Raw genomic sequence first — 16,203 nt, 5'->3', positions numbered from 1 at the left:
GTGTTCTTGTTTTCCCTTAGCTTTCCAAAGGCTGCCTCAAAGCGAAAGAGTTTCCCAAGGTCTAAATGGAGATCTTTATTTTTCTAATGTACAACCAGAAGACACCCGGGAGGACTATATCTGCTACGCAAGATTTAATCATACGCAAACTATACAGCAGAAACAACCCATATCTGTAAAAGTCTTTTCAAGTAGGTATTTCCTCACCAGATTACATACTACACAGTATTTATCCAGAGTTCTCAAGTTACATGCTGAAGTTGTGTTATGCTAGGGAATTTTGTCATTTTAATTTTGAATAAGAAATTATAGTACTGTATAAAATTGAAACATAATCTCCAGTTTTCTTGATATGTAATTGATTTTAAAAGCTATCATTTCTCCCTTTATGAGGCTTTGTGTTTTGAAAACATGTTTTTTAAAATCTGATACATAGAAAAAATACAAAAATAAAGTTTTTAGATGTTTTTCCAATGCAAGAATATTAAGTTATTCGATTATTGTAACTATTGAAACAAATTAATCAATCACTTGATTAACTCACCGTGGCCATGTCATCACCTTTTGATTCCCAGAACTTTTTATTTATCCCTCTTGTATGCTTTCTTCATGATATTCTGTTTATTTCAGTGGATTCATTGAATGACACTATAGCTGCTAATTTGAGTGACACTGATATTTATGGTGGTGAGTTACACTGGTCCCCACTGATACTCCTTGTTTCACAGTAGCATTTAGTTAACTAACTTCACCTTCATGGCTACTTAATCTTTTGCTCCTTTTTCAGTTTCTAATAAAGGTATCAATTAGTGCTGGTGATAATACATACTTTACAAAGGGACTGCACAGTGTGATCCTTTCAAATATTTAATGTTTCAATGCTCTTGTATGGCTCATAGCAAATATAAACACTTACAATAAAAGAATGCTTTCACACTGGTGCAGATTTTAAAAACTACTTCTATACTGTGTTAATTTTTTACATTCTTCCTCCAATTTACCTAGTAGTTTAATTATGTTCATTATCACTAGGACTATTTAATGTCATGTGCTGCATACTAAATAACAACAATTAAGCACCTAACATATCCACTTCACATGTAATAACTTACTGAATGTACCAATAAATTCATAGAGGTAGGATAAGTTTTGTTTGTTTGGTGTTTAAGCTGGTCTTTCCATTAATCTGTGTTGAATGGTCTTTTGTATGTTCTGAATTAAATCCTGAACAGATGTATGTGTGTTTAGCAAGGCTGACTTTGGAGCACCACTTATTCTAGACTCTCCACTTGATATTGGGTGACATAGAAAATACTTGATAGTTATTCAATTTTTTTTGTCTTTTTCCTTGTGAAATGGGGCTTTGCGCATATTAAACCATAACTTCTGTGAATCTAGAATAAAACATGGGCACAGAATATTTTACTTCTCCACATAAAAATTACATGTTATTCAGGAGGGACAAACAAGAAATAAGTACCTGAACACAAAACAATATATTAACTACAATTAGTGATTAAAACACTCTGGGTTGGCTCCCAACTCAGAACCACCATGGGTAATTCTTCTGAACACTCACAGTCTGGCCAATTGAGCCAGCAGCCCTTGGCAGTGCCAGCACTGGGTAGATGAGTTGTTGCCATGACTGTCAGCTGTGTTCTTGCCTCTAGACTGCTCTGTTCTCCCACAACTTTAAGTTGTTTGTGTACTGGTTATTAAGGAATTCACAGCACATACTGGATTAAAACAAAGTGTTGTATTTATGCTAATGTATCAGTAAGCCCTGTACCCTAACAAACTTTATTATGTTTCTAATCCCATTTTTAAAAAAATATTTATTGTAATGTTTCAGACTCTTACATCACTTCAGAGCAATTTAATTCTATATATTAAAATTGCTACAACACAACCTTAGAGTATTCACAGAAAACACTATAATTATAAGTCACTTATTCTGAATTCCATGAAGGCATAGAAAATACCATATACTTCAAAAGCCAACAGAGTTTAATGTCAGAAATGAGTCTTATATTTATAGTTGCCTGTTTACTGTGATTATTGCTTACAGGTTAATCAAGGTTCTGTATTGGAAGACTGGGGAACAGCTTGAATTAAATATATAGTAAGAGGAAAATACAAGGATTACTTTCTGAAACAATTCCTCACATTGTCTAGAAAATATTAAAACATATTCTAAAGCAGACTGCACTTTTCACTCCCTTGGTTTATATTTCCGATTAAAAATAACTTTTCTTAATTTTTATTTTGATGGAAGCCCAGGAATTTTCAGTAACTCTCAGTCTTGCGCTGTGCCTCACACCAGTGGCCTCTTCCCATTATAGTTCTGTTGACTGAAAGAGCAGCTACTTAGGATTAAGATTGCATAATTGCCTATGTAAAAGCTTTGTATCAATTGTTCCTGTCTTTTAATAATAACATTTCTCTTCTATGTGTTCAAAATTGTGGCATTTAACAGATATGTTATGTCTGTCAAAAAACTAATGTGTTCAGCTTTGTAGTTGTGCTGCAAAATGACTTTTAAACAAATGGCCAATGTGGAGTAAAATCTCTGTTCAAAACGTGAGAATGGGTGTATGCACTTGATTGGTATTAGGATAAACTTTAGAAATTAATTGTTTTACTTCTTCTTGTTCCAGCAAAGCCAGTTACAGAGAGGCAGCCAGTTCTTCTAACACCAACAGGTAGCACAAGTACCAAAGTGGAACTCAGAGGAAATGTGCTTTTGTTGGAGTGCATCGCAGCAGGATTGTGAGTTACTTTTGAGACTCTTTTTTTTTCCTAAATTGAAATACAGAAACAGGGAAACATTTGAGGGATGCTTAAAAAGTGACCACTGTATAAGTTATGTGTTTCAAAGAAGCAGAAGTGTAGAATGAACTTTTTAGGAGTACCACCATTTACTTGGGCATCAGCAGACTTTGGAACATGAAAACATATGGCCTCTGCCTTCTCATGTCCCCAAACCCTGTGAACAGAATATGGGTTGTACCATTGTTTTTAAAGGACACAGGCAAGAAATGCTATAGACTAAACTCAGGTATATATCCACAGATTTGCAGTCAGGAATAAAGCCTCTGTTGTTTTCCTAAATTTACAGTCATTAGGTTCTCAAATTATATAAAAATAGTTACGAATTTGCTGTTCTAATCCAAGAAAACTGCTTATATGTGTTAGTAATTGCCTAGTTGATCCACTAGGTGGGTATTGTTGGAACAAATCTTCAGGTCCTTACATATAATTTCTCATTGTAATTGAGCTTAATTGGTACTTGTTTCTTCAATGCAATGCATGTTTGCTTCTGCTGGTTATTGTGCAAAAAGATTACTGAGAGCAATTTAACTTCGTGAATTAGGTTGATTTTTAAATCAATTTCATTCTCAGGAAGAAATCTGAGAATAGATTGGTTATAGAATAGAAATGGAAAATCTTCAGTATCTATTTCCAGAACTGTAAACATGTTTACAGCACACAAAGGCATATACAATGCAGAGTGCTCTCAGGTAGCCATGAGGAAGGCCAGTAATCACAAATCATGCACCACAGCACTGTGCACATGTGCACATCACTTGCATGAGCTCCACAGCACGCTCAGGCACAGCTGATCTGAGCATCATTGCAGTGTTTCTGTCTCACCTGTGACCTGCTCAGGTGTCTGCCCCAGCAGCACTAGCAAAACCACCCTTGTGAGTGGGAGTAGCATAAGCCCAGGTGATCTTCATCTGCAATATAGTTATATGCCTTTTGACAACCCTGCAACAAAAGTATTCGGTGCTCCAAACTCTAGTGAAATGGATGGATAAAACCTGTGAAAAAAAATAGAGTGTAATATATTACATGGCTTTGTGTCTTTAGCTGTCACATAATTAAAAAAAAATAAAAAAAATAGGGAATACTGATCCACAAAGGGCCAGATACAGATTTTGTTTGAAGATCACTGACACCATAATTAAAAGTCAGCATTTTTAGGTATCTGTGTTATAAAATATGTGATATTAGACTGCTAAGGGAACATTTGCCTAGAGCCATTACTATTTGAAAGAGGACATTCTATTCAGGAAGCAGCAAATTGTGATTTCTTGTAATTTTCAACGTATATCTCCATGTGTTTGAACAACTTTCAACTTCAGTGGACAACATGGGGCATAGCCAAGATTTAGACTTCATGCAATGACAAGTAGCTGTACTTGACTCAGCACTGAAATTTTTTTCTTGATTTCTCAAAAGAAATGTTTCTATCTCCTTACTGCTCTTTTGTAAAGTTTATAATGTTCATGCAGCATTAGGATATTGCTCACACAAAGGACAACTATAAACTTGTCATTTTATAGAAGCTACCCTTAAAAGCACCATGAGCATCAATTTAATAGTAGAAGCATGTCTTCATTTATTAACCATCAGGTTTTTTAGATTAATCAGCAGACAAATGTATTGTGTAATTATTAATCCTATGAACAGATGGCCATTGACAATGTTAGTGAGACCTGTCATTTCGTAGAAACAAATGCTGGCATATTTTTTCGTATTTGTTGGATGTGGCCCAGAATCTGGGTAGAGGCTCTTAAAATAATTATTTATAGAATACATATATTAAAAATATTAATGTACTGAACTCTTATATTCCTTTTCTTCAGTCCCCAAATTTGATCTGTGCTTTTACTTCTTCAGGCCCACACCGGTAATCCGCTGGATCAAAGAGGGCGGGGAACTGCCAGCTAACAGAACATTTTTTGAAAACTTTAAGAAAACTCTCAAGATTATAGATGTTTCAGAAGCTGACTCTGGGAACTACAAATGTATAGCAAGAAATACATTAGGTTCAGCTCATCATGTCATTTCAGTAACTGTGAAAGGTAATACTAAAATTATCCTTAATGTAATGTTGTAAAGGGTCCAGAATCAAGGATCGAAGCAGGTGTTCTAGGATGAAGTATAGCTAAAAGGATGAATGATAATAGTTAAAAATCACTCTGAGGAAACATTCAACTGTCTGAGTTCTAATGCTGGAAGGGCTTTACTAGCTATAAAATCTTTTTCATCTTTTAATGTTACTTTGTAAAGCAGGAGGCTAAACTGTAACAGTAGTAAGATAATGCCTTAGTTTGCACAAGTACTACATTTATTTTAGATCCTTTGATTATCTGTCATTAGACTGCTTCTTTCTCTTGTTCTCTGTCTTCCTCCTTATCTCTTTTCATCATCTCATCCTCATTTTCTCTATTTTTCTTCTCTCCATTCATATAGTCCAGATTATTTCTTCCCTCTATTTTACTGTTGTCTTGAAGTCTTATGTTTTTCTTCCTTTTTCTCTTTTACTGATACTTCTGGGTTCCTATCTTCTTCATGTTTTTTATCCAAGATGATGTCTTATAGTTCTAAAAACATTTACAACATGTTTGTCTAAATAGGAATTGTAAGTATGCTGTGAATACCATGAAACAAAAAACTGTAATGACAGTTAATTAGTCATTGAAATAATCAGCTGTATTGCTTGCTTTGCATGCTAAATAGTAATTTATTTTGTTGTAGATCAGCATCTTTTTATGATCACATTTAACCTCCTTTCTAAGAACAGAAGTTTAATTTTGTTTGCATCTGTCCATCAATCCAAAATCTGAAAATTAATTGCAAGATGTGATAATATATGCTGTTTGTGGTTATTTTTTGCAAAAAAGGGATGGAGAAATAGGTGAATATCTTCTAGTAAAGACAGTGTTTCACCCATTTTGATCTCTGTGTTTTCATCTGTCTCAGGTAAACATCTGGCCCCACTAAAATCATCCATTGAATTGAGTGAGACAAAGGATTTTGCCATTTAAAAATTTCACCCTTGACATGAAAGCTTTATGTGTAATCAAACCTAAATTTCTTCCTAACAGCCTAACTACTAAGAGCATGGATATTTCTGAAATTAATCAAAAGACCACAGTAGTGTCTGCAAATGCCGTACTCAGATAAATTTTGTTTGCTTTAGGAAGGCAAATTAGATTCAAAGCAGGCAACCCTAAATGAAACAAAGATCCTCTTGTTGTTTATCTCAGAATTTTAATGCAGTAGGTGACCAGAGGGTCAGTTCAGCCAGTTAATTGAGTATTACTTAATTAAGCATTACTTATTACTTATATATATATATATATACATATAAAGTAACAGTATAGCTGTAAGGCTATATCTACACATACCTTGTTTGAATTATCTTCTGATTACCATGCCTGTGTCTTATGATTTTCTGTACATAATTTTAGAAAATAATTGCTGTCTTTGTTTTCTTAAAGCTGCTCCATACTGGATAACAGCACCCAGAAACTTGGTCTTGTCTCCTGGAGAAGATGGAACATTGATCTGCAGAGCTAATGGCAACCCAAAGCCTAGTATAAGCTGGTTAGCAAATGGTGTTCCCATAGCAAGTAAGATTCTTAATTACTGTACAGGAGCATGAGTAAGAAAATATGAGGAGTCTCAGGGTGTTTTTTGTCAAATAAATGTGAAGAGCCTGTATTTTTGTAGTTTTTGCCTGACCGGTTATATTAAATCATAAAAGATATGGTAAAAATACTGTGGTTCATAAAAGCTGAACAACAAAATGTGCCTCTAACATGTTTGAGAAAACTAAAATGTGTAGCCATGCTCCTGGTTTTTCTGTCTGGCATTCTGCTGGTAGCATCTTTGTGGAGATGGTCTCTCTCACAGGGCCATTGCTGGGATGTCATTGTTACCCCTGTGTTTCTGTGGCAGTCGTGTCTGCTAGATCTCTCCTTTGCTGCCCCACTGCAACTCTAATCTTGCCTAGGAATCCTAAACACGACATAAAAAATGAAGTCCTCAGATGTGTGGATGTACAGAGCACTTGTAGGATTTGCAGTACACTGCAGGATTTGCAGCTTAGTGTATGTTTGAGCCTACCAGGCTTCAGCTCTAAGAAGCTGCAGCAGCAAAATTGTCTGAATGTGTCAGCAGCTACCTGGCAAACAGTTTGTGCCAAGTAGGTGTCAAGGAAAAGGAACCCCTAAGGCAGTGGAACAGCTGTTTCTCTGTGCACCAGTAAGAAAAGCAGCTCTGAACTGGTGATTGAGCTACTTAATTGCTGCAGTGTTATGACTGGCAGTACTGTAAGACAGACACAAGGTAGCTGCTATATATAGTACAACTTGCCTTGGAAGGAACTTGCTGGAGGACACTGCAGTGTGTTGGCAGCTGGGTTTACACAGATCATATCCTGTGAAGTCACACTTGGTTCTTCTACCTTTATCCTTCCTCTTTCTCAAAACAATAATAAAAAACCAGACAGTCTCACCTGTTGGCTCATGAGAGATAATGTATTCTAGAATACTGGTCTGATTAAAGTATGACAGTGTCCCTTCTGTCACTTTCAGAAATTTAGGAGTTGTTTAAGTCTCTTGACAAAATATAATTCACCCAGTTTGGAACATGGAGAAGGATTGTCCATGGTCAGAATCTAGGTAATAGCAAGAGGTAAACACGAACCCTCATTAGATATATTTGAGGTATTCACTATACAAAAGAGATTAAACTTATTTGTAGGGGAGAAATGCAACTTTTGGGGGAAAAATAAGGCTATATATTGAAACTAATAGAATTATTTAGCAAATAACCTGTTTCAGGAATTCTAATTAAATAGAAGGTGAGCTCTACAGCCTGAGATTCAAAATGAGAAGTTTCCATTGGTAAATAAGTTATGTAAACTGACATTAATCACCTCATCAAACAATGGTAAGAGAGGAAAACAGGAAAATATCAATGTAATTTTGTATAGTATATATTTACAAAGAAATATATCATAATGAATTTGTTATTATCAAAGCTCAGTACCTGTCCTTCACTTTCTGTTCTGGGTTTTTGGTGGTCTCATCTTTGTTGTTTTCTGTATACTCATCATTCACTTTTTGTTTATTTGTTTGGAGGGGATTTTTATCCTGTAGTTCTAGTAGTATAACTATTATTTCAAGCCTCCTAACTTGAAAAAATCTTTTTCACCTGGCTATGAAAGTCAGCTTTGCCTTGCTGGTCTTACTTATCAAAGCTGTAGGACGAGCTGTTCAAATGACCAACAAGTACATTTTCCAAAAAAGCAGTGATGTGTTCTGCATTCTTTCATGGTACAGTAAAAGATTAAGAAACAGAGTTTTCAGGAGCAGCTGCAGGATGCCACCAAATATTGGGAAACTAATTATATTTGGGAATATAAGGACAGCATATATTGGACTGGCCTTGAAGAATTAGTACACAAAGTCTTGTTGACAGGAATTCGGTAAAAATTAAAATAATTAAATTACCCACTCAAACTCAGTAGAGGGAAAAAAAAAGAAGAAAAGAACACATGAAGTAAGTAGGTAGCTCAGCCTTATATTAAAGGTCACTTTCACTGCTGAGAAAAGCTGAAGTCTTATCCACATTAAATATTTAAGTGCAAGTTGATTGGATGCTCCAGTACACTGCATCTGTCAGAGCATCTATAAGAAGCATCATGATCACAGAAAATGCAGTTCTTAAGATTCTTGTGATTTTTTATTATTCTGAGTTATCAAAAGCTGTTCTGGAAATTACCAAGTACAGTGTGTCTTTTTGTTCACTTGTTACTAAATTATAGAATTGAGCCACTCATCTTCCAACTGAATGATTAGGAAATCACTGTAAAAGGAAACTAAAGCAGCTGTTTCAGCTTCAGGGCAGTGCTGAGAGAGCTACACCCATGGCAGGATTTCAAAGAAAAAGAGCTACATTTGAATTTCAAAGCCCTGCTGTCATCATATATCCCACAATGTGCCTCTTGTGGCCTAGTAATCTGTTTGCAATACTTTAATTTTCTGTTGGAAAGCACAACTGGGAGATACTTAATTCTTCCGTTTTTGTTTTTCCATAATAGAGTCAGACAAGGAAGGGGGAATGTGAAAGAAAGAACCATTCGTCCATATCTCAGTCAAAGGCTGAGGTTTAAGCATCTATAGGGAAAAGGAGAAAAAAAAAAAAAAGTAGAGAAAAATGTAATGTGTGTTAGCAACTATCAAATAAAATGCAATGGTGTGAATTTTGTTCAATATTGCAATAATTTGAATAAAAAAAAAAAATTAAGCAAGATTTTAGGTTTCCCTGAAATATTTTAATTTGTTTTCTTCAACAGTCATGCTGAAAACACCAGCATTTCTAAAGAAAAAGCTGCTTTAGACATGTTGGAATGATAAGGACCTAACCTAACCTCCTAATGTTTACTCACAGGAGGAGTATGCTGAACTCGCATGTCCAGTCCCGTTAAGGTCAATTAGAACTACTTTGGCAAGTAGCAATTGAAAGTTCAGGCCATGACTCTGTGTTGCCTTGTGCTTCAATTAACACTCAAGATCTGCATTATTTATATCACTGCATAATCCATTGTGTCTTACTGCTTAGATATTCAGCATGGTTTTACAAAAGGGAAGCCATGCATGAAGTATCTCAACTTTTAAGAAAGTAACAACCCAGATTAATTAGGAAGGGGAAACGCTTTCATAATTGGACTTCAGAAAGGCATTGCAAATACTGTACAAAAGACTGATTTTTTGGTCCAGTGGTTTACAGTTCATGATGAGCTGTTAAATATTACATACAGACACTTAGATTTATACAAAGTAGTGCAAAGGCACTATTTATCTTCTTTCAACACATTCTTCTCGTTATATCACATTTTGCTTTGAATTGCTAGGTTTGAGTTAGTCTCCATTAGTACTCACACTGAATTTAAGTGAGAAACATTAGCCCTAAGATTTCTTTCATGAAAGGCCTTGCTAATCCCTGGCTGAGAGATTCATCATCCATCATTTTCTCTGAGAGTACACATCACAAGCTGTTCACTTCAGCCATGGGAGGGAGAAATTTGCTGGACCCTAATGCCCCCAGTATTTCAGTCTTGGAGAGAAGACTGCTTGGGAAGATCTTTATCCACTGCTGCTGTCATTGTGTTGGAACTTTGCAACTGACCTAACTTCAGCAGATGAAAAAACCTTTGATAATCAGTTTTTTTCCAATTCTGCACAAAATAGTCAAAGGATGGTTGTAGTTAGTGCAGGTAATGCTGTGCCTTTGGAGACAATAGAACTGTCAGAAACAGAAACTCAGGAAAAAAGGGATTTCAGTGTTCACAGGCAAATAATATTCTGAGGAGCAAGGGAGATTGGTAAATAAAGGAAAAGGACATTATTAACCATTTCAATTATCCCTTTTTTTTAATCCAGATTTTTTCCCTTCCAGTTTTAAGCTTAACAGTGTGTTTTAACTGCTTCTGTTCAGACAGCACGTCATTCTGTCTTTTTTTTTTTTTTTTAAGAAAAAGAGTAATAATGGTGCCATTGTGGTTTTATTTAAACATATTAGCAAAAGTAATTGCTTAGGCTGTCAGTAGTTTATGAGACAGATGGAAGTATGCATTCAGATGAACACAATTTACTCAGGGTGCGGATCTCTAGCTATGACAAAAGTATCCGATGAGGGCCCTGCCTTCCCTGTGTAGTAATATGCTGAACATGGCTAGAATCAAGAAACTGTATCATTGTACAATGTGACGAAAAAGTTAGGTGAAACCAGGTCTTTGTTCAGAAAGGACTGAAATGCATTCATAAGCTGAGATTCCATGTTATTGGGAGCAAATGTTCGCTGTAAGATGGCACATGTTTGTCTGTCTTGTTACAGCAGCAGAATTCCTATAGCAAATCCTCATAATTCATTATCCTGTTTGGACAAGCCCATTTTAAATATTACTTAGGTTTTTTGGTATTTTGCCTATTAGTGCCAAATTCAGATTTGTCTAATGTGTCAAAAGCATTTTCTCCTTTTCATGCAGCTGTTGTGTAATGTGACCAGAATATTCATAAATACAAGCAAGTAGTGTTTGAGTGGCCCTGCAATCACTCCCTTGCCCCAGAAAAAGATTTTGAAAAAGACAGACTGGTATGTGGAAAGGGCTGAAGTACTGCATGCTGTTTTTCATCAGCTTTTACAGCAAGACTGATCTTCAGGAATCTCAGGTCCCAAAGACCAGGGGAAAATATTAGAATGATATGTATTCTTGGTGGCAAAGGATTAGGTCAGAGGCAAACTGAACATACGTAAGTTTGTGGGCCCTAATGGGATGCAGCCACAAGTGCTGACTGAGCTGGCATATGTCATTGCAAGAAGAGCCTCAATAATCTTTGCGTGATCAGGGTAGCTGGGAGAAGTGCCTAAAGATGGAGAGAAAGCAAATGCTACTCCTGTGTTCAACAAGAGCAAGAAGGAGAAACCAGGGAACTTCAAGCTGGTCACTCTCATCTTTATTCCTGTGAAGGTGATGGAGCAGCTCATTCTGGAAACCATATCAAGGCATGTTAAGGACAAGAAAACTTTCAGGAGTAGTTTTCATGGATTCACCAAGGAGTGACCAACTTGATACATTTTTATGATGAAATGACTGGCCAGATAAATGAGGGCAAGAGTAGTGGATAATGTCTGCCTGGACTGCAGTGAGGCCTTCAACACTGTCTCCCATTAGATCCTCATGGACAAGCAGTTGATGTAGGGGCTGGATAAGCAGACAAGGAGGTGGATAGACAAATGGCTGAAAGGCCAAACTGAGAGAGGGTGATCAGTGGAACAAAGTCCTGCACCTGAGGAGGAACAGCCTTAGTGCTGGGCACCATCCGGATGGATAGTGGCTTGGCAGAACAGGGCTTGGGCATCCTGGTGGATGCCAAGTTGACCATGAGCCAGCAGTGTGCCCTTGTGGCAAAGAGGTTAATGATATCCTGGGCTAGATGAGACAAAAGTACAGCCAGCAGGTAGAGGAAGGTGATCTTTCCCCCATCTGGACACAGTTCTGGATAACAGGATCCAAGTGGCCCTGCTTGAGTAGGGGGTTGGACCTCCAAAAGTCCCTTCCAAGGTCAGTGTTTCTGTGTCTATGAGTGCATATCAGTGGGTGCTTCAGACCATTAAAGAAACTGTATTCAACAGGCAGTTGAATAGATGCCAGTCTTAACAGGGAGCTTTTGAATCAGTGCCCTTCAGCATCCACGTGGCTAGACCAGTTAACAGAAAGCACCAGCTAACCTAACACTTCTGTCTTCTTTTCTCTTGGGACCCCAGCTTGACGCCCTTTTCAGAGAACAGGCACCTACCTCCTTTTCTTCAGATAGCTGAAAGGGGTTATCTCCTTTTTCCTTTGAGTCCAGCAGTGAGAAGGGAAGATGCTGCCCCTCTTTTTATATAGTAATTTAATGGTTAGATCATTCTTTTACAGTGCCGTTCCTTCAGTTATAGAGGATTAAACTAATGGCTCCCATCTCTTAGGAGGGGGCCCTACCATTGTCCTTAAAGGAATTATGTGTTAGAGTGTATGAGAGAGGGGCAGTCTGTGCAGCCATTAAAGACCTGCCTGGATGCACACAGTGCTGCAGGATTCAGAGGGCATGAGTGGAGGGAAGCCCAGAGCCCAGGGCTGGAAGCAGCCATGCTTGGAATGGCTGTGGGCAGTTCTCCTTCCTCGTGGGAGAGCAGTTGTGCCTGTCTTCTGTTTAACTGTGATTTGTATGCAGAAACAGACCGCTTCCCGCAGCTGACTGGCCTGCCTGCTGGGCTACTCACCTGCTCCGGCTATTTTCAGCCCATGAATCTTTTAATGAAAATGGCATTTACATAGAAAAGGAAGCAATGTGAAACATGGAACACAATAGGAAGTAAAGCAAAAGAGAGAAAAATATGTGCCAACAATCCAGAAGTCTAGAGAATAAGCATTTAAACTCACGGTAGTACCTTTTTCTTCCTTCCCGAAATTTTTGAATTTGTGACATTGATTTGAACTCAGAGTGATGGAAGACCAGAAAAAACAGAAATTGAAATCTGTTCTTGAGGCAGCTGTTTGGAAATTGAGGTATTTACATGAAATATGGCCTTAGATTTCATCCAAGCTGGAAATACCCTTAAGCAGAAGCTCAGAACTGTGGTCCCCTTCATCTGGTTTCTTTTGTGGAGAATTCAGTAACAGATACTTCAAGAAAATGCAGGAGAAATGTCTCCATTTTCTTTACAAATGAGAATTAAGGTATTGTCTGAATCAAAAGGTTCCTGTCACAGAAAATTTATGTTAATTTAGTTGATTGATCTTTTTTATGAGTTAAAATAAGAATTTTCTTTTACAAAAATGTGTTCCACAAATATACTTTTTCAGGCTTCAATAAGGGTGTCAGTTTTGATGATGCAGCCAAACTAGGATGCATTTATTTACATATAAATACATCTATTTTTTGTATTGGATCAGTAATTTTACCATTAATTTTCATTATCAATAATACGTGTGCTTTTTAAAACAATAATAATATATATGGTCTTACTTAATACGATCATAAAATATTAAACTGTAGACTTCACATTTTTATGCAGTGTGGTGTTACAAGCTAAGTTTTTTCTTCATTATGCTTCTCTAATGCCATCCAGTTGTATTAGAACTGACATCTATTTGTCTTCTTCAGTATTTTCCTAGAATTTTATTTTCAGTTATGTCCTGGGTACTTCTGTGATGCAGAAGCTGTTTGACAGCTCAGGCCACTCCATAACAGTTAAGGAAATGGCATTGTATAATTCTTATATAAGGGAAAGAGTGCCACCTACTGAATTACTAACTCTGCTCTTGTGAAGCTTGTTTCATGATTATGTGTGAAGGAACACTTATTCTTTAATCTGAGATAATTTTCAACTGAATATGGCTATTTTTATATTTAGAAAATTATTTATGGTATAACAATTGATTTGAAATTTGAAAGTCACAGAGGAGTGTGTCACTGTATCAGGATTATCTTTTGACATTCAGAAGTATTTCCGTATTTTTCTAAATATTGACTGTATTTGCCTGAATCTTATCATATTGGCATTTTTCTCTGTATTGCATGCAAAATACAATCTCAGCTTCACTTCCTTGGAAAACAAACAAAAACATCTTCAAAAAAGGGAACTCTACCATCCTGGGTTAATACCTTTAGAATCAGAAGAACCTTTTAAGCTATATTAAAATTCACTTTTTGAAAACAGGGAAAAAATACGTAAAGGGTATATTGGTCTTTTGATTTTTCCTTCTTTTCAGAAGTATGAAATTTGCAATCCAATAGCAGTTTAAGAAAAGCAATAACTCTTTTTCTTTTCACCACCAGTTGCCCCAGAAGATCCTAGCAGAAAGGTGGATGGTGACACCATTATTTTCTCACACGTGCAAGAAAGGTCAAGTGCCGTCTATCAGTGCAATGCTTCTAATGAATACGGATACTTGCTATCAAATGCATTTGTGAATGTTCTGGGTAAGAAACAGAATTTATATTTTTCTGTTTTCTTGGGTATTCAGTTGTCTACTGCTAACACACAGATTCTCAGCTCAAGCCTTGTTTGAGGTCTTCACTGGGAGTTGATCTGTTTCCTGGCCCCTGTAGAGAGCAAGGGTATATACATACAGTGTGTTTTCTAGGCTGTTCCTGAATTTCACTTTCACTGTTCCAAAGTGAGAAGGATAGAGAAGTAAAAGCTGGGAAAACTTGAAAGAAATTTTATCTCCTTTATTTGTTTATGTAAGTCAGTCAAACAGAAGCCAAACAAAGAAGGCAGGAATTAGTATCGCTTAAACCACTACGTTTCAAGTCAGTTTCATTGAGTCTAGATGTTTTGGTTTAGTGGAATAGATGATCTCCAAGTTGCTATTGCAAGGGGACATGATTATGCGTTTGTCTCTAAGGCTTCCCTGGCATGTGTTTCTGATTACAAAATGTTGTGGCCCCTCTGATTCTTCTCATTGAATTTCACAAAGCTAGTAGCAAAATCCTAGGCAGAATGGTCTCCAGTGACTCTCCTGCAGGAACTGGCAGATGTGTTGATTGACACTGTCATTTAAAAGAAAATGTAGGTGTTAGACCAAAAATACATCCTAGCTTCTTTCTGCCTGCAGGTTTGTTTGGAATTAGATAGCTCGGTCTACCCAGGAGATTATCTTCTTGAAGTATATACTGATTTAAATTTTCCAATTGAAATCATTGCCTTTGGTGCCCATCACTATTACTTATAAATAGGCAAGAAACAGTTGTTTTTCACAAGATAATTTCCCTGCATTTTTTCCTCAGGCTCATACAAGTAGAATGTATTTGAACCCAGACTGAGACCCAAAATAATCTCAGAGAAAAATGTTTATATGTAATTCTTTAGGCCATTCTTGATGTCTTTGTATTTTGTATTTGTAACTATACTTTGTACCATGTATTTACTATTTGTAAATTTGTAACTATATGCAAATATATTTGTCTTTTCAGCTGAGCCACCAAGAATTCTAACTCCTGCTAATAAACTGTATCAAGTCATTGCAGACAGTCCTGCATTGCTAGACTGTGCTTATTTTGGGTCACCTAAGCCTGAAATTGAATGGTAAGCTCTAGCTGTGCTTAGTTACAGAAGCTGAGCCAGTTATACCTATGGAAACAAGCACTTGAAGCCTTAAAACTCTTAATGCTATTTACAATTTTAAAATAGTATATTGTAAAATATATACTGTTTACAATTTGCTATTACAATATTGCATATACTTAATAAACCAGCAGTAAAGTTACACCTACAGAGTCAAATTTAAATTTGAGTGCTGCTGTCTCTATTTTCTAATTTGGCAGTCCTAGATTTGTATTTTATTGATAATAAAACCATAGCGAATTTGACTGTGATGCTGGCTAATGATATTACTTCTTATATAAAGGTTTAAGGGAGTGAAGGGTAGCATCTTGCGTGGAAATGAGTACGTTTTCCATGATAATGGAACCTTGGAAATTCCAGTGGCTCAGAAGAATAGTGCTGGTACATACACATGTGTAGCAAGGAATGAATTAGGAAAGATACAAAATGAGGTGCAGTTGGAAATTAAAGGTGAGAAAATAGTCATTCTTTCATCAGTGATTAGTATAGGATTTCGGAATTTCTGAATACCTAATTTTGTTTTTAAATTTCAGATCCAACAATGATCATTAAACAGCCAGAGTACAAAGTGATTCAGAGATATGGCCAGGTTTCTTTTGAGTGTATAATAAAACATGATTCTACCTTGCTACCAACAGTTACGTGGTTGAAGGACAATGATGAACTGCCAGATGATGATAGGTAAGGACCACATAGTTTTCCTTTATTTTTAATTTTCTAGGTCCT

At 36.5% G+C, this 16,203-nt stretch overlaps 1 protein-coding gene across 2 annotated transcripts in view; it reads left to right on the top strand.

The window, feature by feature from the left end:
* LOC131591601 (neuronal cell adhesion molecule-like) overlaps positions 1 to 16,203 on the top strand; it is a 67,279-nt gene that overhangs the window by 9,082 nt on the left and 41,994 nt on the right. For both annotated transcript variants that reach the window (XM_058862447.1, XM_058862446.1), the window contains 9 exons: positions 21 to 191; positions 631 to 687; positions 2,658 to 2,769; positions 4,687 to 4,871; positions 6,294 to 6,425; positions 14,187 to 14,330; positions 15,327 to 15,438; positions 15,761 to 15,927; positions 16,011 to 16,158. In XM_058862447.1, the coding sequence (XP_058718430.1) occupies positions 21 to 191; positions 631 to 687; positions 2,658 to 2,769; positions 4,687 to 4,871; positions 6,294 to 6,425; positions 14,187 to 14,330; positions 15,327 to 15,438; positions 15,761 to 15,927; positions 16,011 to 16,158 (1,228 nt within the window). The remainder of the gene's footprint in view (positions 1 to 20; positions 192 to 630; positions 688 to 2,657; positions 2,770 to 4,686; positions 4,872 to 6,293; positions 6,426 to 14,186; positions 14,331 to 15,326; positions 15,439 to 15,760; positions 15,928 to 16,010; positions 16,159 to 16,203) is intronic.

This window comes from Poecile atricapillus, chromosome W (assembly GCF_030490865.1).
Source record: "Poecile atricapillus isolate bPoeAtr1 chromosome W, bPoeAtr1.hap1, whole genome shotgun sequence".
Lineage (NCBI taxonomy): Eukaryota > Metazoa > Chordata > Aves > Passeriformes > Paridae > Poecile > Poecile atricapillus.
Note: the sequence above shows the minus strand (reverse complement) of the source record. Positions and strands in the feature narration are given on the sequence as shown.